Genomic DNA, 26,858 nt, shown 5'->3' with positions numbered 1-26,858 from the left:
AAAGCATAAACGTATTTTCAGATGTAGTTTTTTTCAGGTACCGCTTTTGCCCATCTTGAATTTACAAGTTTCAATTTTTGCTACTTACATATATGTAACATTCTAGACTTGTTTGTGTCAAATGTCATGTAGTAGGTGTTTGCCCAGCCTTGTATTGTCTTTTTAAAATGTTAACTTCTTCTGCAGTGCTTGACAACTTCCTATTTCAGTAACATCTGTGAACTTGACTTGCTTGCTAACTATTTTTAAAATGTAGATCATTTAATAGAGTTTATAACAAACATTCGGGAGGAATGACAATAGCCAAGTTCAATCAGACTCAGCTGTCAGTATTTCACAATCACTTCCGATGGTTTTTTTCTCACCTAAAACATCATAAATGTATACTTTATCTCCATTTCTCTCGCACATGTCTTTTTGCATCCCATCTCTACATTTGTAGCTGCCCCTTTTCAATCCTGGTTGAACAGGGGTCCCAACGTCATCCTCCTGTATTAGCCCTCAGCCAGGAGAGTTGAGCCATAATCCTTTCAATACACTTAATTCTTGGGTGTTATTATTACTAGTGAGTATAAATTATTAAAAGCAATGGTCCCAATGCATTGATACAGATTCTTTGGGCATTTCACTAATTCTGTCACACCAGTTTGAATATTATACAGGATACCTTATACAGTATATACACCTTAATACCCATTTTTCCAAATTGTGAAAAGAAGAGTGAAAATGTCACAAAAAAACAAGAGCTTTACTTCTGAATACTGTAAGAATCAAAACAGCCAACTTGTATTATAGTTCAAATGGCATTAAAATAAAAAAAGCTGTTAATTATCTAAAGTGGTTTTGATGATACTATTGTTAGTGATGGAGATGAAGCATGAGGCTGTGTCTGTGTTGACAGTCTTAACAAGGCCCTGGAAAAAGCCTCTTCTCTGGAGCTCACCCCCAGTACCTTCCCAGTGTTTGAAGATTATGCAAAAACCACAACAGGAAATGGACACAAATTATTCAAAGGCATTGCAGGTAAGTAAATGAAATAGGATGTTTTTCTTTTAATGTGTTACAGTCTGATTTCCTCTGTCATTGCATATTTGTTACACTGGATGTTTTCAGATCTTTAGACAACATCTAATATTAGATAAAGGGAACCTGAGTGAACAATAACACTTTTTAATCATGATTATTTCATTTATTTAATAAACAAAGTTATCCAACACCCATATGCCCTGTGTGAATAAACTTAACTGGTTATGACAGCTTTAGCTGCAATGACTGCAACCAAATGCTTCCTATAATTCAATATCAGTCTTTCACATCATTGTGGAGTAATTTTAGCCCACTCTTCCTCACAGAACTGCTTTAATTCAGAAACACTGGTAAGTATTCGAGCATGAACTGCTCGTTTCAGGTCCTGCCACAGCATCTCTATTGGGTTTAGGCCTGGACTTTGACTAGGCCACTGCAAAACTAAAATTTTGCTACTTTTTAGCCATTCTGATGTGGACTTGCTTTCGTGTTTTGGATCATTGTTTTGCTGCATGACTATGCTTCGGCTTCAGCTCACGGACAGATAACTGGACATTCTCCTTAAGAATTTTCTGATACAGAGCAGAATTCATGGTTCCTTCAATTATGGCAAGTCGCCTAGGTCCTGAGGCAGCAAAGCATCCCCACGCCATCACACTACCACCACCATGTTTGGCTGTGGGTATGATGTTCTTACTGTGGAATGCAGAGTGTGCTTTAAGCCAAACATAATGGGACCCATGTCATCCAAAAAGTTCCACTTTTGACTCATCTGTCCATAGAATATTCTCCCAAAAGGCATGGGGATCATCCAGGTGCTTTTTGTCAAATGGGAGACGAACATTTATGTTCTTCTTGGTTAGCAGTTTTTTCCGCCTTGCTACTCTCTCGTGAAGCCCATTTTTGCCCAGTCTCTTTCTGATTGTGGAGTCATGAACACTGGCCTTAGCTGAAGCTAGAGAAGCCTGCAGTTCTTTGGATGATTTTTTAGGATCCTTTGTGCCTTCCTGGATGATTTTACACTGCGCCCTTGGAGAAATTTTGGCAGGTTGGCCACCCCTGGGTAGATTCACTACTGTTCCAGGTGTTCTCCATTTGGAGATTATGGCTCTCACTGTGGTTTATATTGAGCAGGGCTGGCTGTAATCAAGCCTGGCTGTGTTCAATCAGCTGACTCTAAATTATCCCTTTATTTGGGTTGATTACTTTTTCACACAGTGCCAGTTGGTGTTGGAAAACTTTGTTCATTTAATAAATGAAATAAGTGAAAAGAAAAGGTGTTATTTGTTCCCTTTATCTTTTATCAGGTTCCCTTTATCTAATATCGGATTTTGGCTGAAGACCTGAAAACATTCAGCGTAAAACATCTGCAATAATGAGGAAATCATTACTTTTTCATGGCATTGTAGGTGCTAACATTAAGTATGGTTGAAAGCTACATGATTAATACATATGTTCAGTATGTAACTTTGAATGCAAGTTTGTGTTCATGTACTTAGATGGGGGTAAAAAATGCCTGCAGAGTTATAAATGACAGGAATAATTAAATTAATATCACAGTGCATTTTATAGGTAGTCAGTCATATGAAAGAATAACAGGACTGAACTGTTTGTGTAGAATTAGTATATGTTGTGCAGGATATACTCATGTTATTAACTCTTACAGTAGAATTCTTTACACAAGTTTTAGACTGTTAACATGCTGGTTGATCTTTTCTCTCAGTTCCTCAGACACCTCGAGTACAGCCTCAGGAGCCCAACTCTGCAACCAGCACTTCAGTCATAGTCTACTGGAAGGTCAATGAGGGTGATGTCATCGATTGCTTCCAGGTCTATTGTATGGAAGAACCTCAGGGAGGTACAGTATTCAAAACCAATTCAGTTAGAGGTTCCACCAGCTTGTAGTTCATACTAGGACATTTCTCTCTTAATAAAATTACAACTTGTATTTTATCCTCACCATACATCCCACCATCCCCACCAATTCAGAACATCCTATTCTATCACAACGTCCCCATACTGCAACTAACAAGTGAACAAAGAGATCAGACAGACATAATAGTACTAAGACACATTGTGCCCAGTAGTCAATATTAGTGACATGTAATGACTTATTTTTTTGTGGATAGTAGATGTTCAGTACACCCTTTTCATTCATTTTTAAGTTCAGTCTTCGCCTATGCGAGTGGTGATGAGATGATTATTGCAAGTCACAGCCAGACATAACATTTTATTGAGTATTTTCCAAAGTGCTGAATAATAAAGAAATATACTGAGCCACCATGTGTTAAAATGAGGTGACTAAGAAAACCCTTTAGTTCCCCATGTTGATGTCCTTGAGAAATTGTTTCCATCAAATGGATTAGTTCCTGATCTAAAGATGAAAGACCATAGTTTGGAAACTTACAAACAGCCTCTGACACTGCAGCACATAATTGTTCATGATCATTGCATTGTATATACTACATGAACCCTATGCTTAAACCTTTTAATATTAGACTATACCTTTCATTGTCATTGTTCTTGTGTTCATCTTGTAACCCACAGCTATGTCAGAAGAGTACAGAGTGACAGTAAAGGAGAGTTACTGCACACTGGAGGACTTAGAACCAGACAAGTGCTACTTGGTGTGGGTTATGGCAGTAAATTACACAGGCTGCAGTTTGCCAAGTGAGAAGACTTCTTTCAGAACAGGTCAGAGATTTTACAAGGCCATTATATCTTGATATTCTGCTGTACTGAAAGTGACTATTATTCACCAAAAATACACTGGGTTCTTTGATCTGAAACCCACACAATTAATTTTGTTGTACAGTATGAGGTTCATTTTGCAGAGTGAACTATGGTGTAAAGATCACAGGCTCTCCCTAGCTCATTTTTTCCTGTTCAGTGATTTAGACAATCCATAATGATACAATGGATATCACTATATCTAACCATCCATTAGAGGAAGGGTCAGATTTTCTTCTAGGCCTCTACTGGAATAAATCTGTTTATCTCTATCCAGTAAATCAAGAATCAGACAGTAGCCTAGTATAAGACCGGCTATGCAGAGAAGCTTGCAAAGGATGCAGTTCAGCTTGCTTCAAGACTATGTTGAAGCTGCTGCTGATGGGGAGTAAAACAGTACTGTTTGGCTGGATTCTGAAGATAGATCAATAAAGTACTCAGAACCTTAAATTGTAAAAATAAGTTGCATAAGTGATTCCACTAATTTAACAGAATGTCAGCCAGTGGGCTGTGGCAGAGAGCTTTGCCGTGCCTGACGGTGCAATTAGCTCATATGACTCCTTTCATATGAGGTGTGAATTGGAAGGATGTAAAACCAGCAAATGGAGAAAGCTGACCTTCCCCTCACGTTGTGTTTTCAGCTCCTTCTGGCCCAGTAATCAAGACGGAGGAATGCACAGTGTGCTGGGACTCGGCCATCATCCGCTGGAGCTCCACCAACCTGGCTGCGGTGGAGTCCTTCACGCTGGAGTACTGCAGGCAATACACATGCGAGGGAGAGGGGCTCAGGTTTGTTTAAAGGGCCTGCAGGTCTACAACACCATTCGCTTCTCAAAAAGCTGTGGGGGTGTCCTGGCCATATTTCCCCCTGGAATTTTCCAGTCATGGCCTTCTAATAACCCCCATCTATGAGTTGGCTTCATCACTCTATTCTCCTCCCCACTGATAGCTGAAGTGTAGTGAGCGTACTGGTGCACTATGGCTGCCGTCGCATCATCCAGGTGGGTGCTGCACATTGGTGGTGGTGGAGGGGAGTCCCCGTTGCCTGTAAAGTGCTTTGAGTGGAGCTTCCAGAAAAGCACTATATAAGTGTAAGCAATTATTATTAGCCATGCTAATGGTTCTCCTCTCAACTTTTAGCTGATATCTAGTGAGTGTTACACGTTTATCCAGGTGGGGGCCACACATGGGTGGTGGCGGAGGGGAGTCCCCATTCCCTGTAAAGTGCTTTGAGTGGAGTGCCCAGAAAAGTGCTATATAAGTGTAAGGATGTATTATTATTATTAAACACCTTTGTCACTCTGCACCACTGTTCAAGCACTTCTTTGTGCCAGGATTTTTTGTCTAATGTACACACTGCCTAGAGCTAAGGAACTGTGCTAGCTTGAGTTTATCTAAGCATTCTGGGAACTTGCTGAAAATATTGCCTTCATTATCAAGTCGTCTTACATTTTAGAATCTCCAGTAATTTGATATGTCAAGATGTAGACTTAATTAATTTTAGTGCTTAAAATGGTCTTTTTCACTAATTGTGCAGATAATTTAAAGCATTTGGGTTTATTTTGCTATGTTCTTACAATATATGCTTTCAGAAAATGACTCTTGTGCTGGCAGTACTGGGTCTCACAAAAAGTAGCTGCATTTACAATATTTCACCTCAGCTCTGCCATCTAGAGGACATATCTGTGCTCTTCCTGGAAAAAGGAACCGTTGCATTGTTCGTAGCACTCTTAAGGAAAATTATACCAACAAAATACTGATTTATACTATAGAAGCTGCATAAGAGTCAGACATGCAGAGAAATATTAATGTAAAACATCTATTAAACTAAATAAACTATATCTGTTTGTGCTGTGCCAACTACTTCAAAGGCTTTTATGCAGTTGTCAGAGTCACTTGAGTGGATCGGAGTCATCAATAAATAATTGAATAATCAATAAATCAAAACAGCTCCGAAATCATTTAATCAAGATCCCAAATCCAAATTCTGTTATTTTCTAAAGCATACATGTAGAAATAGAATTACCATGGTTATATCTTTATTTGACAAAAAAATTGTATTCTAAATATATTAATTTTATACTTAATTCATTTTAGCTACAGTAGTCATTTTTGGAGCCCCTTCTAACAAAGCTCAAATTACATAAGAGTTAGTTTTGCCTGTGTACGCTTCCTTTAATAAAGTTATATTTAGTTGTATCAGTGCATCACTGTGGTACACACTCTTGTTTCTGAGCATGGAGAGATGCATTTGTTTTAATTTTTATGTTCTCAATACAATTTAAAACATACATTTCCTCTTAAATCTATTCAAGTTTGAAATTGCATTTTAAACTGTCCAAGTACAGCGATTGTATAAAGATATTTTCTGTGCTTTTAAAAATGTTTGTCGAGTTCTTATCCATATACTCTGTAAACTATTAGGTAAATTGCTGTTCTTGCTGTTCTTGGCTTTGGGTGTAGTTTTCTTGTGTTATACAGTATATTGCTAGTATTTTATAGGTAGCATTTGTTTAGTTGATTATCCTTATACCATGGTATATAAAGTATTTTGTCTATTGCTTATGGAGTTCACTTCCAAATATGTGTCAGTATTCAGTACATTTAAATGTCATTAAATCTTTGTTTTTTCTTAGATTCACAGTGGGATGTTTCAGCATTAACAATATTTGTCAGATTATTTTTTAAGTGTCATCAGGTTACTTAAAGTTAAGTTGTATTTTGTTTGTGTAGGTCTATATCTGGCATAAGGAATTGTGAACACAAGGTTCTCCTACATCCAAATGAGAATTACCTCTTCTACATCAAAGCTGTAAACTCTGCAGGGGCCAGTGAGCAAAGTGAAGCAGCTCTCATTTCCACAAAAGGTAAGAACCTATTAATCTATGGCCTAATGTAACCAGCTACCTTTATTTTAATTGGTGTCAGATACATTTTGCTATACATAGAAGACAATTGATGGTTTGTGGGCAGATTACTGTCTTTTCAACAAACAAAATAAGGAGTCATTCTGTATGGATAGAATTGTTACACATTACATTTTTTTATAAATCTTGATTGACAGGAACCAGATTTTGCCTGCTAAAAGAAACAGCCAACTCAGCCCTTGTGCTTTCTGAGGACAAGACTACCATTTACTACCACGAGCAAACTTTCAGGCAAAGAGCCACACTCAATGAGTGAGTAACTGTTGTGTTCCTCCTAACAAACCAACAACTAACGTACTGTAAGTTAGTATGTATCTACAATAGATCAAGTGAATCTAAGAACACTTGAGTTTTGTCCTTAATGTGCCCGATGTTCATAAATTGATGTAGCTATGAAGCAGTTATGTTTGACCTCTTTGTGCCCTTGTGCCCCTTTCCAGCTGCCTGGATATCTGGGGTGAGCTGTTGCCCCCTCATGGATATCATTACTGGGAGACAACAGTGGCCAGCAGTGAGGCTTATAGAATTGGTGTGGCTTATTCATCTACACCTCATGACAGCCCACTGGGGCAGAACAGTACATCATGGGGCATTCATTGTTACCGCACACCATCAAGGTACTGTTTTTTTCACTGTGCTCATAATCATCACTGCTAAATGTCGTTAATTTTAAACTCAGTGCTTCTAAGCCCTGAAGCAACCAGTAAAAAATTGAGAATATCCTCAAGTCATTGGCATGTGAACAACTCTGTGCTCCTTTGAGATGCAATGCTGACATCTAAGAGTAGATTACCAATCCTTTTCTAACTATTTTCAGACTGGCTAGTAACATCTGATCTACTCTGATTTTCCATGTTAGCAAGTAACCTAAGAGTTTTTTTGTGCTTGACGTTTTGATGCCAAATTTCTTTCTGACCACTTTTTTTTCCTGTTACCTTTCTCAAAACAAACATGTAGGAAAAGAACACTTAATTATTTTTAGTATAATTCTGTAGCAGTACATTGTATAGCTCTTCATTTATTAAAGTCTGTACCTTAAAAAAGAAAAAAAGATCAGAAAGTGAAGATTTATTTGCTTTTTTTTCCCTTTAATTGCAGTTACAGAGTTGAGTTCCTACACAAGAGTGTGCAAGCTGAAATTCATGTTGTTGACAAACCAACTAGGATCGGAACACTGTTGGATTACATTAATGGGCGGCTGGTGTTCTTCAACGCTCAAAGTGGACAGGTGCTCTACTCTTGCCAGCACAGTTTCATGGAGGCCTGCCATCCAGCACTGGCCCTGGAGAAACCTGGCTCTCTGGCACTACACACTGGAATGGCTGCGCCAGATTTTGTGAAGCACAGCTAACTTTCCCCTATTCAGCCATACAATAAACCGTTCCAAGCTTTAATAAGATTGGAACGATCACACGACTTGGATTAAATTATTTCTGTAGAAAGTAAGGACTTATTTTTTTCCCTCCATTTGCTCAATCATGGACAATGTGCATGATGTGCATTAATCTTTTGACAAGGTTGGGTGAGCTGGTTTACTGTAGCTTTTTAACCTGTCTCCCCTACTAATAATATTTGAGTGCCATTAGATGGTTAATATTGTATATACAGCGTTTTTCAAAAGTTAGGCTTGTTACAATACTTTGAGAGAAATTAAAGCTTTTGGCTTAAAAAAAAAAAGTTCAGACTGATGAAGGAAGTTAGTATTTTGTCCATGGAGTTACAAATTCAGATATTTGTAGAAGGCTCACAGAAACTAATAAACAGGGTTTTTATTTTTTACGTTGGATTGTTTTTTAAAAGAGAAATCATTGATAATGCTTTCCGCCATCATCTGACTTGAACTGAGGTTAGTGCCTCATTTCAGGTGGTCAGGTTAAGGTACACCTGAGCTTGAATGTGCATGCACAGCATTGATAAAAAATTTTGCTGTACTTCAGCCAAACACTGTCCTTATTCAGATCTGTAGTCTACAATCCTGTTGTGTTTTAATAGAACTCAAGTAGTCCATGGGGTCCAGTCTTCAGTGGTTATAATCCAGTTGATAGTGTTTTTCTCTCTCAACTAGTTTAACGCCTGTGGAATAGGGATTAAATTGATCCAATTTAATTTAATTTTCTCAATCTCACCATTCTCTACTGGTTGTAAGATTATGAGACCCCTGATGTAGACTGCAAACGTTTTAAATATTTATGTTTAAGCTGTTTTAAAAAATAATATTATTGGACAATCAATGGCTGTGATCTTTGGAAGTGGCCATATTCTTAATATCTCTTTACAATGTAACTTAAATCACTTAATACAGAAGAATGGAGTTTGAATAAATGGGTTAATTTTGATTAAGGCTATTGCTAACCCCTTATAACATGTTTTACTTAATTTTATCGTTTCCCTGCAAACGATTGGCACCCTGTTCAGGGTAGAACCTACATTGCACCCATTGTCTTCTGGGATACAGTAGGTTCACTGACATGCTGTAGTGACTAAGTGGATATTGAAAATGAATGGATGTCACCTTTTATTATTTTTACTGATCACTTTTCTGCAGCAATTGTGTCAGAATTGGTAGTATGTGGCAATTCTACAAGAATGAAGGTTAAATTTTCTTACAAAGCTTTTTGACACTACAGTGTTAATTCAACTTAGAGATTTAAACATTTAATTTCAGTATTATCTGTAATGTTAAAATGTATTGTACATGCTTTGTTTATAATAAATGCAATGTAAATGGACCGATTTATTCTATTTATATTGTTTGTAGTGCATGATCTATAGATGAGATCTTGGAATATAAGCCAAGAGCTGTTTTAAATTTAGTTTGTTGCTTCAAGGCACATGGATGTAGTAAAGGAAAATAAAGTTCCAACTGAAAATAAAAATCTAGCCCTAGTCTTCCAGTCAACATATTTTATGCTGGGTTATAACAAATCAATTTCTTAATGTTAATGCATTTTTCTTGAATTTTCTGGACTTTGTATTAGACATTGGATTTTATACAGCATTTACCAGTGGAAAGGAGGCATACTGTAAGTAGTTGTAACAGAATCTGAGCCCCCTAAGTAATTTGGTTAATTATATGTAGTACAGTATCTTCTTATGGGTTTCCCAGTGTTGAATTGTGTTTCTCATCTTGTGTGTAGCATTGATCTTTGTGCCACACTTAATCTAATAGCCACTTGGTGCACAATGTTAAATGTCTGTCTTAATGAAGGCTTTATTAGGTATACAGGATGTCTGGGTTCTGCCAATACTAAACTTGCAGGCAAATCAATTTGATTACTGAGCAAAATAAAGCTGTGGGTGTACTGCTGGGGTGGCAGAAGCATCTCCTGCTAATTATCTTCTGTTTGAAGTTACTTTAAAGCCACACAAAGAAAGCAGATGCTGTACCAGAATGTTTGCATTTCATTGCCAACCTGGAAACTTACATGCAAGTATAGTATTAATCTATTCAAATTTATTTAAATTCAAATTATTATTACATTTATCCTACATTTACATACTGGGTATCTAATGTCTAAATGAGTGATTCTTCACTTCTGGTCTTGAAACAGCCATGTTTTTTTTGGTTTTGTTTTCATTCTACCCAGACTATTACCAGTCTAGAACAATCGCCAAAAACACCTCACTAGAACCATTACACATCATTAACCAGTGAATGTAAGACGGAGACATACTGTAGCTCTTTAAAACTAGGAATGAAGATAACTTCAAAAAGTAACCTGTGAAACCTTTTTACAGGCTGTTGCTTGAGCCTGTAATGGTATGTATTTGTATAATGTTCAAACATAATGACAAGTTAGGTCCACGTGTTGTAAAAGACTGATTTTGGATGGCAGCTGAATGAGAGTAGGTTTGGAATTAATTTGTCATCGAAGTCCACAGTTGTGCTTTGGTCGAGTCCCAGTGGTCCTATTCAGGTTTTGTTTTTCCAATCACACATTTTACTCAGAATGTCATATACAAATGAAGGAGACAGTTCCACAGGATGAGTGGCAAAATGGCATTTCTTTTGCACTGAATGTCCTGTTTTAATCCAGTTATTTCTTGTAGCTGTGAACGTCCCTGCTAGGCTGTAGTACCAATTCCAATTTAGCTGTTATGGTCATGTGTAGAAACCAGTGCTATTTGAGACCTCAGGATTCTCGTAGTACAATTTGCCTGGAGCTATAAGATACCAAGATAACATTTAGTATTGGCATTAAAAATGTTTATCTGTATATCTTAGAGTAAGAAAATGTTCGTCTGTCATGCCATAGAATAAGTATTATGTGACCTTGCTTAGACTCTGGAATACAACAATCAGTTTATCTTTGACAGATGTGTAGGACTCCATTTCTACAATTAACTTCATGGTCTTTGTGTTTCCTACATTTATTTATTTAATCAGAGGTCATGCTGTTTTAGTTTATTGGGGACCTCTTCAGATTTTGCCAAACAGATACAAACGTTTATATTTGTATCTGTTTGGCAAAATATGTATATACTGTGCTTGACAAATTTGTTGTCATCGTAGTCAAATATCACATTTAAAACATTTGAATTCTGCTTACAGTATAGAAAAGGTCTACAGAACCTTAGGCTGTCTGGAATGATACCAATATACAGTATAATATGATTGGTCTTGTATTCAAACTTTCTAGTCCTACTTTTACTGTAGCAACACCAAACCATTTTATCAATCTCAAACTGTAGCAATATTTTAAAATGCATAGTCTTAGGACATAAAACATGAAACCCAGAAGCAAATTAATCCTGAAAATGAAAGAGGGCTATTTTTTAATATTGCATGAATCATACAATTTAATTTAAACCAAAACGTCTAACTAAGCTATTGCTGATTATGAATTCCATTTGACTGGGAAGGTCTTCCAGCCTTTGAGGACTCTGAGCTGAATTTCCCTGTTTAACCAAAAGTCAACTTATTGCTTTTAGTCTTTGTTTGTTCAGTCAGTGGCTGTTTCATGACAGTGTCTTATTTCAGATTATACTGAAATCCTGCCTCCCAATGCACGCTGAGCTCTGGACTTTTTGCGGTTTTTGAATCCAAGTCACATTTCTGTGGTGGGAAGGAACTGGCTGTACTGTTTAATAAGCCAAATAAAAAGAAAACCAGTAGTAACCTGGAGTGACTTTTTTTTTCTTCTGTAGAAGTTCTTAAAAACATCAATATATCACACACATTCTGAAGGGGGGGAGGTCACATAAAGAAACATACAGTACTACCATAAAATGTATCCAGAAACTCTTAATTGTCCTTTTGTAATATTTCTGCATAAGGGTGGCATGGTGAGACAGTGTTTAACATGGCTGTCTCAGAGTGCCAGGTTCCTGGGTTCAGTTCTAGACATAGTGCTATCTGTGTGGAATTTGTATGTTCTCCCTGTGTTCACATGGGTTTCCTCCTACATACAGGATATTGGTACTGTAGGGCCAATGGCTTCTTGGGAAAACTGGCCCTTGGTGTGAGTGGAATGATTATCTATCATTATCCATTATTACAATACAGGTGGTCCTGAAAGAGCATATGTACGCTAGAGCCAGTTTTCAGAATTAGTGGTGTCTTCAATTTGGGAGATTTATTCTGTTTCAGTGTTTAAACAGTAATATTTCTTAAGTTGATTGAATGTTAAGATATGTCTAGTGGAGAAGTACTGCAGGAAAGGTTGGATGAAAATTCACCAAGCTCAGACAGGGAGGGTAAATGAGTACAGATCCCTCAGTGGCTGCAGTAGCACACAAGCATTAGCCTTCGCTGGACCAAATCAGTTTTCAATAAGCTTAGAAATGATAAATGCAGTTTATTAATTTATTAATTATTTATCAAGGTGGCATGGTACTGTGTTGCTACCTTGCAGTTCACCGGGTCCATTTTGTGTGTTGAGTCCATATGATCTCCCCTGCTCCTTAAGTGTCATTCTGCTCTACAGTACTGTATATTCAGGATGTAACCCCTTCTGAGATATGCCCAGATTTGCTGCAACCCTTATCAAGAATAAATAGCTCACTGCTGATTGAAATGAATATTTAGTGTATACTGTATATCTTTGCTAGTTTTAAATAGGCCTTCTAAAACATTACTTTTATTGAAGTACAATGCAGTACAGTAGATTCTGTTTAAGGTTACATTTTCTACCACCACAAGAGGTCTCTGCACAACACTTGTTCTGTGTTTAAGATTATATTCAACTCAGAGCTGCAGTTCTTAAGGAATTAACCTAAAATACTAGTCTCCAAGAAAATTTCTGATACAGCCTTCGTGAGTTACATAGAGTGAAGTAGAGTATAGATATAGGAAGAGTCATTAGTCACAGATTGGTTACCATTCCTTTCCAAACACACATTGAGCTTCCAAAGGTAACGTTATAGAGTAGGTGCAGCACAAGGTTTAAAAGATTTCTGAATCCCATTTCCTTCACACATCTTGCTAAGAATTCTACAGGTATTGTTTGAAACATTTTCTAGTGACAATGATTGAGTTCAGCCCATTGCTTTAAAAAGTGATGTTAAAACTTGGTTGCTGGAGGGCATAATGTCCTTTGCTCTTCGTTCCAGCTTGATCTCTGTTACATGTACATAGTAGGTCTAATTGCATAATTAGTACTTCTCCATTGGCACTGAGGTGGTTTATAAAGTAACAGTAACTTTAATGAAAGGTGTTTTGAGTAATAAGCTGTAAGTAACACCCTGTATATACTGTAAGATAATTAGGTTAACTGTTTGATAACTCAGGATGGCAGAAAAACCAAGCTTACACTAGGATTAAGAAAGGGAGCTTGACACCAATGCTCAGAGGGGACATGGATGGATGACTGCTCTCATTCCTTTAAGGTGAAAAGCAATGGACTTAAAAGTTAAGTTGAATTCACTGTGGGAGTTGTCCAACAATGTGATTTGAATCTATGTTCATTAACAAAGGGGCCATTAAAAAAAAACATTTATTAAGAAATTAATAAGTTCAGGAAAGATTGCATTACATTCTGTGTAAGGGTTTTTGGCAGGTGATTTTTGAAACCCAGGACTGTAGAATAAAATCTAAACAAGCAAGCATATCTGTTAATGGCAACTAAGGGTCTAGTTAGAACAAAAAACAGTATCCCCATGGTACTGGGCTTCATGAGTAGGGTTGGGAATCACTGGTGCATATTATGCTTTAAGCCTGCATTTGTTTTCTGTAAGAAAAACAAAATGAAAAATATGCAGTAAGCCTAACAATTTCAGGATTTCAGGAATATATTATTTACTTGGCTTAAGAATTTCTGACCAATGTACAATTTTTTTCACTTCCTCACCCATTTCATCATTTTTCTGACATGGATATTAGCTTTGTTCAGCCTGTTTAAAGTAGTGTTGTTTATAAAGAAAATTTAGCTTATCTCGCTCTCGTCTCAATTTCTCACTGTAAATGTAAACAGGTATGTGGTATGTTCTCAATGTAACATTAGGCAAAAAGAATTTGGTCTGTAGCTGGTGATCGATCTATAAAACAAGTAAAATAAAACACGTTCTTAAGAGTGGTGCATTCCATCTACAGTATAAGAGTTATCGCTATTAAAAAGAATGCATATTTATTTTATTAGAAAAACAGAGGTGATTTAATTTTCAACTTGCATAATTGTTTAGCACTATTTGATTACGGTGCCCGTCACTTGATCCATCATAAAATTGTGAACAGTTATACAGCCTGTGTTGAACCAGAGAATCTGGTTGACATCTGGTTTCATAACATACCAGTCAACTCATTAAAACTCTCAAAGATCACCACATTCTTTTTAAACAGTTAAACATGTTTAAACAGTTAAACATGCGTAGTTTACAGTATTAAAAAAAAACTCTGTTCATTTCCATTCGGTCTTATTTGTTTAAGCATGCTGGTAACTACCCTCTTGCACGACTTGCGGTTCACTTCATTGAAAAATTAAGACCTGCTTTTACTTGTATACAGTCACTCATGTTACACCTCCTGAGTGCAAGTACTTCCAATGTGCTTTCCAAAAAAAAGTGCTGATATGGTACTTTTTCCACAATGACTACAGAGAATTACAACTGTCTGCACACATCGGGATATTTATAACCCAGATTAAATCACACCATTTGTGTAGGGCTTGGCACAAGTCTAATGAGGGACTGAACAATTTATGGATGCTTTGATCTAGGAATTCCCTGCTGGGACAATTTTGCTAATGCTAATGAAAGGAGCTGACTGACAAAGAAACACTACACCTGGTTTCCATTCCAAAATGCAATGGCCACACCTAGTAAGTTTACTAATGCAACTTCCAGTAAACGTTTAAATGTTGGTCTCTGAAGGAAAAATAACTTGCACTGCATTACGATTGCCTCAGTTAATTATAAGATTCCTAGGCAATGGCAATATTTCCTATTTGCTCCATAATTGGTCAGATTACTTCCAATTGATTCAGCAGAAGGGATTATGGTTTTCCAGAAAAGTAACCAAATGCATTTTTATTTCATTTAATCACATTTTGGTACTTGCCGGAATCTCACCATTTTTATTACATTTGTCACTGCAACGAATCACATTGGCTAGACTCAAAGAACACGGCACTTTTCAACTACTTTAACAACAAACTAAGTAATGCAGATCAGCGGGAAAACAACCTTCTGCCATGGAACATGAGACTGCCCGGTTATACTGCTATTCAGGTAAGCAAGCAGCAGGATTAGAAAAAAAAAGAGGTAAAAAAATCACATCCTAAATCCAGTAAATACTGTAGGGTATAATTCATAGTTGTAAAACTGCAGTGACAAAATAAATTGAGATGTTTAATTTATCTTTCAGTATTTTGTGTAAATACTTAATCTTATTATCACTTCCTGAATATTTTCATTGCTAGAATAAAACTTTCCAAGTAGAACACAGTGCCCATATTGCACATGCATTTTCTTGAGAGAATTTAATATATATACAAATATGTAAATGAATCAAGAGGAAGTAAATTAAGTTAATACACTTCCAACACAACTACAGTATGAATTCAGACCAAATCTCCCAAATAATCCTGTTTTAATCAAGGATTAAACCATTAAACAAGATGCATTGTTTTAGTTTGTCTGCTGTTCAGTCATTTGTTCATGAGGCTACTGAAATAAATTAGGTTATTGGCTGAAATGAAGGGATAGGTACTCTAATTAGGTTATAGCTATAATGGATAATGTGACTAACGTGTGGTGGAATGCTCTAGAAACTGACTTTGGTAACAAAAAAAGACTTTTAATCTGGTTAATTTCCTGCATTTTTCCTGTAAGGCTGCTGCATGCCTCACTGCAAAAGTCATCTTCTTCCTTCTTTGGAGACGAGACAGGAAATGGAGTTTTAAATTTCAAACAGTAGGAGCTGTAAGGAATGCATTTAAAAGAGGTCTATCATCTGTAACTTACCATTCTGCATGCCTACCAAGTTACTCGAATGTTCCAGGAAGCTCCTTTTTTCATGTATTTACAGTCCCTTTCATGACGATTTTTCCATGAGACGTTCTGAACCAGACATGTGGAGTGACAAACAAATGTACAAAACTATCACAGGCCCGCCACTGAATATTTAAGGAAAAGGAATATCAAATACAAATTGGGCAATCGAAAGCTGTGGTATTTTGCTAAAAAGAGTTTTATGGTACAGGGCTCGGATCCTTCTCAGGCATTACATCCTGTAGGTGATCAACAGTCAGAGGCAGAAGGGGCAGAGCAAGTGGTAGTAGCCGGGCATGCCCACTTCCTGTGGAGGAGTGGGCAGGTAGCTCCATCTTTCAAGAGTCACTGGGCTAGTAAGTCCACCTTTTCTGTGAGACTCAGACTGGCAAGAAAGTAACTGCAGCAGCCAATGTACAGGGGACCAGTGAGGTTGTGATCTTGGTAGTGTAGGCGAGTAGTTCTTCTGCACATTTCAAGGAAACAATGTTGTGGAGGGGACTGTCATGTACTGTTAAACAATGTGGAGAGCCTTACCTAGTGGGCCTGCCCTGGATATTCAGCCACTACCAGAACCAGAGGGGGAAACAAATCCAGAAAGAGACACTTCCATCCATGCATTTTTGATCGCTTTATCCAGTACAGGGATTGTGGGAGAGCTGGAGCCTATCTCAGCAAGCAACAGGCACATTTGTCCATGGGCATCGATATTTGATGCTGTGTGTTGACAGATTCAGGTAGGGCTGTGAATAATCTGTTAATGGGTGCAATTCTGCCTTTTTGACTAGTCTTTGATTCCTCACAATGCTGCAGTTGTAAAATCCTGCTTCGATGTTTCAGAAATTCAATTGGCATTTCAGGTGCTTTCCTATTGCAAATAATTCCTACTAGTGGAAAACAGTTTGTATCACTTAGTAGGAGGTTGTGGGTTTTAATTTGCTGCAACAATCAGAAATTGTAAAAGTAAACTGCGAGAGTACTTAATGACCTTAAGAAACCAGCCAAACACAACAATTTATAGTCTCACACCCAGATTGCAAATATCTCATATACGATTTATTCATATAACCAAATCATGTATAACAAGCAACAACATAATAGAACATACAGTATATCCGTAAAATAATCTGCTGATTGTTCATCAGGGATTACAAAGATCAGAGTTAATGGCTTTAGAGTGAAAAAGTGCCATTGACTATAATGTGTAACAGTCTATCTCATTGTTTTTTTCAGTTTTACTTAGTTAAATCACATTTACTGTATATTTCCAGACACAAATTAATATGCATTTACTACAATGAAATAAGCATCAGCATTTGTTAAATTAATTCTAGAGAATTAAGTGATTAATCAAATTATAACTTCAACAATCCACTGTCCAGACATTCTTGTTGAGTTTAAAATTCATGCTGGTAAACAGCTGTCTGAGTTTCTGTAGCAGCTAGAAGAGAGAGAGAGCTTTTGTGCGTTTGCCTTGCTTTTCTTAACAGCTTGCATTGGGCTTAGGCATCTTTGCCAGAGTAGAGTCTTGCAGACTTAGGTCTTTAAAACAGTCTGTATACAGTTGTCTTCTTAAGGGTCACAAGGTAGACAAAAGGGGAACTCAATTCTTTCTATGTTATAGCTTTTTGTTGAGAACGTTCTGGATGTCCAACAGTCTAATTTCATTAATCAGGCAAAAATAACAGTGGGTTCACAAACGCAATATTTCTTCTGTTTCAGAGAGAAAATCTTGGACAGAATTCTGTACTTTACCAACTCACTCCCTCGGCCTGACTTTTTGGAAAAGTCACGTGTTTGTAAGAGTCAGTTGACCAGTTTAGAGAGAGTTTTTTAAGTCAATGAGTTAACCGGGGAAAAATGACTTGTGTTTCAGTTTATATGGGGTGACACCACCTGTTGGTGATTGGTAGTTGGCCATCAGGTTTGGTTCTGGTACCCACCCTACAGATCCCCAGTTGGTGGATATTCTTTATGGGTGATGGATAGTGACGTTTCACCTGTGGTGTTTGGGAATGAAATTAAAACCCTGGAGACTTGCTGGAGCCCATCAGCACTATATAACATTACATTGTACAGCTTGACACAGCTTTACAATGTCTCTATCAAAGGGGCCTTTATAGCCACATTCCTGTGCACTTAGGTAGAGGCACCTTGCTGCTTTGTCAAGGCACACAAAAAATATTAGAAATCTTTAATACCACTTAATTCTATGTGAAGAAATAGGCATTGTCCCTACAACTTGGTTATTGTACTTCTGCAACAACTTTTTGTACTGGTGTGCTTCAGGGGTATAAATAGCTCTTAAGCTAAATACTATGTTGTGGTATCCAAATTCACTTTACTTTTACACACAGTACTTAAAGTGCAATATTTGCGTTTACAACACACCATCAGTATCAAAACAATAAATACCAATTATCTTGATTTTACCCCAAACTCCAAAACTGTCGATCTGACTCTATTAGAAACTTCCAGCTGATGCACAGAAACTTGGCCAGGACTTTGATTTTTCTAGGATCAATAATTTATTTTGGTTGTCATTGCAAAATGAAATGAGTTGAAACGGGAAATGAAACAGGATTTTTGACAAGCAGCAAACTGATCAGCTTTGACAAGAAGTCTGGTTAGTTAATTTCCTCAAAGGCAGAGTAGTACATTCAAGACCACAGCAAGAGTATTTTTAGCCTATTGACCAATATTGTATTGTTTTATTAGTACAGTAACTTTCTTTGTTTCACATTCTACATTATATAGCCAGCTCATATTCTCCCATGGATTCTTGTAGACTCATTCAGTCAATATTACCACCATCCCCAGGTCTCCGAGAGTAAAGTTACCACCTGTCCAGTATCCAGGACAAGCAGTAAATATCACAGACATTGCTTATCGGTGCAGAAACATGAAAATAAATCTTTGGTAGCACATTGTGTAAAGCTCAGTAATTACCCATCTTCTATGTAAACTACTGCATATATTTTTGTATATAGTATCTGTATATATCTCAATGCTTATGTACCCAATATCAGACAGTTTAAACAAAATCCAAAGAGATTTTAAATTATTCACTACAATGTGAGCTAATACTCATTTTCTGTCATTATGTGCCCAAATACAGTACAAGCGAAAAGCAATGTTCCTAATGCAGATCCCCAGGGTATTCCATTAGTTACAGCACCCCAATTTTATCATTCACCCCTTATCTATACAGTTTTCAATCCATTAACTAGCTCTCAAACCAAACCCATACATGTGCCTGAATGCCTACAACCTGCCCTTTGAGATATAAATTTAGTAACGTTATGAAAGTCTTCTGAGAACCTAAATATAACATGCTTGAATCTATCAATGCTCTATTGTTTTTTCAAAGAACTTCAAGTAGTTTAAAGTCGGCGTGGATTTGGAAAAGGTAAAAGCCCAATGACATACAAGTGAGCCATTAGCTCTTTTTATCCTTTTAACAACTTTCATATAACAGAACTAAGATTTATTAGTCTAATTACTTTATCACTTTTATATGGGCATTACAAGTTTTCTAATTATTAAAGTGGAGCACCTCTTTAATGGTCAAATTACTGGAATGGGCAATAACTGGAATGACATAAAATAAGTGCTCGTCCACTTTAGCAACTTTTCTCATAGTGGGAAACAGTTAATTGCATTAAAATATTATCATATTCACTTTGTTAGTAATTCTTTCCTATTTCTGCCCTGATTTTGCCATTGCATTTTCTCTGGCTTCTGTGGAATCTACTGTATTGCTCCGTGCCATGAGAACAGATTTTTCTTTTTCATAGTACTCCATGAGGAGCCTTAGTTCATTATTACTGAAATAAAACCTTTTTGCCATGATTATTCTAGTGTGAAGGAAGGATTCAATGCTGAACCCCGTTAGTCTTTTAAAGTGTGGCATGAATGCAATTTAAGATTGTTCTAAATAATCTGGTTAAAGCAACTTGGGTTTAAAAAATTTGCCTTCATGAAACCAGGGTTAACTCGAAGTCACTTATTGGGTTTATTCTATCTGGATAACTTGTGAAAATCCTGAATTAGTTAAACTTGCTTTGAGAACCAGCCCCATGGCCACTGAAAAAATTATTAACCTAAACCAGAGCACATCTCAGGCTAAAAAGCAAGTTAGTCAACACAAGAGACACTGGTAAGAGCATGATTATGAATGCCATGAGTGAACAAGCTCAGAGAACAAGAATGTGTTGTATGTTCAAAAATCTCTACTATTCTGCATGGGGAAATGTGGGCAAACCTTAAAGCTTAGTATCCAAACCATGTTAACCAAACTAATCCTGCTACCTCTTACGTTGTGGAAGCTATGCAAGATTTAAGACTTACAACAGGATTTTGCATCATTACTTGTGCCATCCTCTGATTTATTTTGGACCACTAAATCGTTTAAAGTTGTGTATGCTGTTGAATTCCTCTAATTAGCCCAAAGTCTTAGTAGTCTTTTGCAGCCTTGTGCAGGGAGTTCAAAAACAGGGTGGAGATGCCACATGGAAACAATTAGCTTGTTAGGCTGTAATGCAACACTTTAAGATGTTTGCACTTGAGGGAAAAGATGCAAACAAATGACTTCTCTGTTACCAGAAATGTGGCACTGCATGGTAAAGTAGTTTCAGTGCTATTTTAACTATTACTTCCCTAGTGAGCTTATTTCTGACTGATGCTTGTCGGTTGTCTTCAGACTGAAGTGTATTTGCTTCCATATAGTTTACTATGTCTGTGTACATAGTGTATTTTCTTTTAATTACCTATACTTTCAAGTGACTATTTGACATATGGTTTCCATTTCATGATGGAGGATATAGCAGAGGAGACTAAATAGGTTTACTACACTATTACAACTGTAAATGCAATAAGGAATAACAGAAAAAGATCTTGCAAAACTATCCATTCACTTTTTGACCTCTTTAACCAATACAATACAGGGTGGCATGGAGCCGGAACCTATCCCAGCAAGCAAAGGGCACAAGGCAGGATACAGCCTGGATGGGACACCAGTCCATCACACAATAGTCACAAGACATAATAACACACCGTGGCCGATTTTCCCAGGATCCAATTTACCTACCGGTGTGTTTGGTAGTTGATGAAAAAAATAATATTTCACCTCCTGTTTATCAATGATGAAACAGACGTGCCTTATTTCAAGGGAAGGTCACAGGTTGCTTTAATTATTGGGAAGCATTCTACAGTAGTTAAGTATTTAAAGTACTTAAATGTCCAACGCTTGATGATATTCTACAAACTATTTACAGGCCAAACTCCTCCAGAAGGTGTTGTATAGTTGGACAATATTGTTTTTATGCAGCTATTCATTTACACTATACAATAGAATGTAGTGCAATCCTCAGAATGACAGTGTTCCATAATTTGAGCCAACAAGAGGAAGCTTGAGCAGAATAAGACTGAAGGCAGAGCAATCATCAACACAATAAAGAATACATTTCTTTATTGGGATATTGTCTATTTCCTAACATGTTTGTGGTGTGAATCAAGTAGAGACTCCCACCCCTAAGTGGGAAAAGTCTTAAGCCAGGTAAAAGTACAATTTTAATTTTAAACTGTACATTGATGCTGTGACACACGACACACTATTGCTTTACTGATGTGCTTGGTGTTGGCAATACAGTAAAAAAAAACCTTCACAAGGAATCTCAGCCCTGTGAACAAAGTTTGAGTTTCTTTTAACACTGAACAATGACAAGCAGTATTAACAATGTATGGGCATAAGAGATCATGAATGTAAAGTATACTCTATACTATGATAGTTAAAAATAAAAATGATCAGCAAACTGTAAAGGGTGTTCTCTAAAATTTCATTCTCTCTGCAAAACTCTAATATAAAATGGATCCCTGAAGAAAGGTAACATTGTCTTTTTCAGGGGACTGATTGCTTTGTGAGTTAAGCTCTTAACCACAAAGTTAAGTTTAACCTGCCCCGTAGCAGGTTAAGAATCGGATATGTTGCTATAGTTACTTAACTTTATACAATTAAATCCTTTTTCGTGAAATAGAAGATCCAGGCATTTACCATAGCAACATGTGTACAAAAGGTATCCAGTTAACTAAGTAATCTTGCTGCGTTAAACAACCCCCATGTCTTGAAGCCTTTCACAGACCTTAAGATAGCTTTATTTTTCCCATGGGATTCCAGATCTATTCACACCTTCCCACAAGTCAATCACAAGCCACAGAATTTGATTTGAAATGCATGAAAGCCATATTAAGCTAAAATAATTCATTTTTACAAATTAGTTTAAAGAGTAAACCCATATTAATGTTAGGTTGGAAAACATGCACCATAATCACAACACAGGTATTTGGGAAATATGTGAAAAGCTACATATAAAAAGGTCATTTTCATGGGGAAAGAAATAATTTCAGTGGCAGTGCCCTCTTCAATTGTATGGCAGTAATTGAACATTGAAAATATTAGTCATTTCAACTACTTCATAACTACTGAATTTCAGGGTGTGAACTTAAATATGTCTATTCATCATTACTTCAGTGGAGAAAACAAGCTTACCCAATTTTCTGCAGCTCAAATGCCTTAAAGATCTTGAGAAATCTAGAGGCATACAGCATCAGCATAAACAACTTCAATAAAATTAGCAAATGGGGACAATCCCCCCTCTCATTTATGAAAGCACAGGGACCTTGATGACGAAACTCCATGTGAGCTTGACAATAAAACATCCAGGAGCCACACACACTTGCAAAACTATCAATTTACCATGACACACCCTTAATCACAAAACAACCGCTTATGAGAATGCAAACATTCCAAACAATCAAACAATACTACTGTACCATTAAGAATCATTTTACAACAGGTGAACTATGTCAAAATCTAGCTCTCCAGTCCTGGTCCTGTAGGGCTGGTGCACATTTTTCTAGGTCAGGTCTTTCCAGTGGTAGGCCCGGGGTCCAGCACACCTGCTTGTTGTCATTCTGCCTGAGGTGTTCACTTAAATTCCAAATTGAACCAACGCATTGCTTGGTTAGGATCTTTGCAAGATGTGTTTTCAACTCAACGATTGGAGGTTTTCAAGTTGCTTAAAAATGCAGTTGATATAAAACAAGCTCCTACATGTTTAGGAATTGAAAACAAGGACTTTGAACTATAACCAGGTGTGTGGGTCCCCATTACCTGGATAAGGAGCTCCTATCATAAGGCTCTTGAAAGCAAATGCTCGCACTTTCAAGTAGAAGCTGTTTAACTAGTCCAGTTAAGCCAATGATGAGCTGATGCAGGTGATGCAAGAGCCTAACTGGACTGAAAACCTGTGGGTTATCTTCGCCAAGCAGAAACATTTATTTTTGGTTTAATCTTGACACTTGAATGAAGTCTTGTCTCTCAGTTTCCCTGCACTGTAGATGCAGTGCACAATCTACAATTCAGATTGCATTTTGGATCTATAATCACAAAATAAACTTGAGATCATCACAGGGGAAATGCCTCACCAGTAACTGTCCTTTCTCTTTCACACTTCGGTCAAGACTGTCTACACAACCAGTGCATTATCTGCTAGACATCAGTGGCAAAACAAAGGTAATTAAATCATATTTTTATAATTTTATGTTCGAAGCTTCAGACAAGCCTTTTAGGAGCTGTTACTGTTAGGTGTGGGGATTTGAATGTTACAAATGCAGAAATTCCCTGTGACAACATTTGGTACAACATAAATTAAGCCTCTATAAATCCTAACTATTCATTGATTCACCCAATTTTCTTCCCCCTCATAGATAAGATCACTTTATTGGCCATATACAATTTCTTGTTGCATACCCCAACTTGCTTTCCATGAGACACACAGACAGGGAGAGAAGCTTGGGGTCAGAGTGCAGGGTCAGCCATTTAGACAGCACCCCTGGAGCAGTTGGGGTTAAGGGCCTAGCTTAAGGGCCCAACAGAGTAGGATACCTCTGTTGGCCACTGGATATGAACCAGCAACCTTCTAGCCACTGCACAGCATCTTATATTCATATGATAGACACTATCATATGAAGCTAGTATCTAACTCATTGAGTACACTCTGTCTGGAGGACACATATTTCCAGATGTGGCTATGTTTTGGAGACAATTTTCTTTTTTTATCCAGGAAGTGTCTTGCTCTTCTAGATTTATTTTACTAAATGTAGAGGTATTCAAGGATTTGGCCCTCAAGAAATGGTAGAAACAGGTTTAGTTAGCTAGTCCAACCACAGTTAAAAATTGTTGGTGCTAATTGAAAGTCTTCATTGGATTGGATACATGGAGATTTCCATTGCTCAGTACAGTAGCTTTAAACTGCCTATATTGTAGCTGTATAATTGTTAAGGACCCTTTTAGTGGAAATGTGTAAACCACTGATGGGGGGGAGGTGTTGTTGTATCATGGTGTTCTGTTCTTCTTGTTTCATTTTTTAGAAATGTAAACAAAAAGATCCACAAATGTGCAGAGAGGTCTGAAGAAAGAAGAGAACAGATTGACAGATGCCCCATTGGGTGTATATGACAATAATTAGTAAAGATAACACCATATTTGGGTGGCATGAGGGCACAGTGGTAAACTTAGGTTCCTTGCAGCACTAGGGTGCTGGGTTTAATTCCTGGTGTGCTACCTCTGGGGATTTTTTTATGGGTTCTCACTGGGTGCTCCTGTTTCCTCCTATAATCCAAATACATACTGGAAGGTTAAATGGCTTCTGAGAAAGCTGGCCATGGTGTGAGTGCATGTTTTTCTGTATTGCCCTGCAATGGACTGGCATTAGGGTGTTTCCACCTTGTGCCCATTGCTTGCTTGGACAGGCTCTAGATAAAGCAGTTTGAAAATGGACGGATGGAAAATAACACGAGAACAGTCTCGTGTTGCTGCTACATTTTCAAGTCAATCATCCACCACAACTTTCAGTTCTTCAAGGATTTTCTACCAAGCTGAAAGGAAAGTCTAGGACCTTTGAACTGCTTTTTATAAAACATAGAATTTTTAAATAGAAACATTTCTTTATGTTCACTAAAATTTTCAAATAGAGAACTAGTTTAAATCCACAAATGTTTAAATGTCAGAATTACAGTTTTGTCAATCATAAAGATCTAAAAAAATAGTGGTCTTATTTAGACAGTTCTACAGATGTTCCGGTTTCCTCCCACATGAGCATTTGTGTTTGTACCTGTGTGTGCCCTGTGATAGACTGGCTTCCCATCCAGGGTGTATCCCGCCTTCCTTGTTGGGATAGACTCCAGCTCCCCTACAACCCTGTACAGCATAAACCACTTAGAAAATGGATGGATGGACACCATATTTGTAAAAATTAGTCTTGTGTTTTTTTTTCCTCTAAAGGCTAATGAAGCCTCTAAATCCACAAAGAGTGCTGATGGAGCACTTCTTCTAAATTTAAAGGGTGAATTTATTTTTGTTGTTGTGCTTTCATGTTGCTTATATGTTTTGAAACGCTTCCTTTCAAGGTGTAGCCAGTGCTAATGAAATAATACTGCTTGAATTACAAGTCTCGTAAATAGACTGGTACTAGACATTTGGCTGTTATGAAACTTTTTCATGAGAAGTATGTGTACAGACATTTTGGTGTTGAAAAAAAGATAAATCACTGTGTGTACATGGCTTTGTGTCTTAAAGTGTCTTTTAAGATGCAGGTTTCATAACACTATGTGTACATGGTTTTTATCTACAGAATCGAAGAACCAAGAAAAATACCAATTACCAAGTATAAACCAAGAGCAATTCAGTTTTTTTTTACTGCAACAGGGTTAGACACAGAACATAATAACATTGAAAACAAGTCAGAGTTGTTTGTCTTTTAACTACTGTTTCCCATCCATCCATTTTCTAACTGCCTCATCCAATTCAGGGTTGCGGGGAAGCCAGAGCCTATCCTGGCAAGCAATGGGCATCAGGCAGGACACACCCTGGACAGGAAGCCAGTTCACCGCAGGGCACATACAGACACAGACACACACACATTCACACCAGGGCCAAATTTTCCAGAAGCCAATTAACCTACCAGTACGTCTTTGGACTTTGGATGAAACAAGAACACCCAGAGGAAACCCACGTGAACATGGGAAGAACATGCAAACTCTACACAGATAGCACCCCAGGACCAGAATTTACTTCAGGGACCCAGCACTTGTGCTGCCCCTACTATATCTCACCCCCCCATAATGCTAAAATTGAATCTAATACAAAACCCTATTAAAAAAATAAACAGAGTTAAGTGTTGCAAAGGGCATACATGTGTCTAGGTTCTAGATTGGTAAAGTAAGATTTAATTTTTTTTATTAATCATTTTAACTCTTTTTGATAAATGTATCTTTTGGCACAGGACTGAATGAATTCTACTTGAAGAATGGATTTAAAAAACAAAATAAGCTAAAAAGAAAAAAAAATACATATAGCTTTCAGCTTCTTTACAGACGATTCATACCATGGAACATAACTCAGAATCAGAACATGATACAGAACATGTTCTGTATATCTATATCATTTAATTCTTAAATTATGTAAATGTGCTAAAGAATGCATGACAGTTAAAATGATTAAAGACTGGTTTCTTATACCACAGATTAAACAATTTCTATATTTTTGAATTGTTACCTATAATGTACAGCAGAACACAATTTTATAGTTTATATTTAAACAGATATTTATAATCTAAAAAACAAAAATGAGGCTTAATTACTTTAATATACATTCAAAATAAAGTTTTAAAAGAGCACTGAAATACCTGC

At 37.1% G+C, this 26,858-nt stretch overlaps 1 protein-coding gene across 1 annotated transcript in view; it reads left to right on the top strand.

Moving 5' to 3' along the window:
- Positions 1-11,802, top strand: part of cmya5 (cardiomyopathy associated 5) — a 34,119-nt gene extending 22,317 nt beyond the window's left edge. The window contains exons 6-13 of the mRNA XM_069187177.1: positions 902-1,023; positions 2,750-2,884; positions 3,574-3,720; positions 4,398-4,545; positions 6,490-6,623; positions 6,821-6,935; positions 7,124-7,300; positions 7,782-11,802. Of these exons, the coding sequence (XP_069043278.1) occupies positions 902-1,023; positions 2,750-2,884; positions 3,574-3,720; positions 4,398-4,545; positions 6,490-6,623; positions 6,821-6,935; positions 7,124-7,300; positions 7,782-8,034 (1,231 nt within the window). The 3' untranslated portion in view covers positions 8,035-11,802. The remainder of the gene's footprint in view (positions 1-901; positions 1,024-2,749; positions 2,885-3,573; positions 3,721-4,397; positions 4,546-6,489; positions 6,624-6,820; positions 6,936-7,123; positions 7,301-7,781) is intronic.
- The last annotated feature ends 15,056 nt before the right edge of the window (positions 11,803-26,858 follow it).

This window comes from Lepisosteus oculatus, chromosome 3 (genome assembly GCF_040954835.1).
Source record: "Lepisosteus oculatus isolate fLepOcu1 chromosome 3, fLepOcu1.hap2, whole genome shotgun sequence".
Lineage (NCBI taxonomy): Eukaryota > Metazoa > Chordata > Actinopteri > Semionotiformes > Lepisosteidae > Lepisosteus > Lepisosteus oculatus.
The sequence above is the reverse complement of the archived record's forward strand: the minus strand, read 5'-3'. Positions and strand labels throughout refer to the sequence as shown.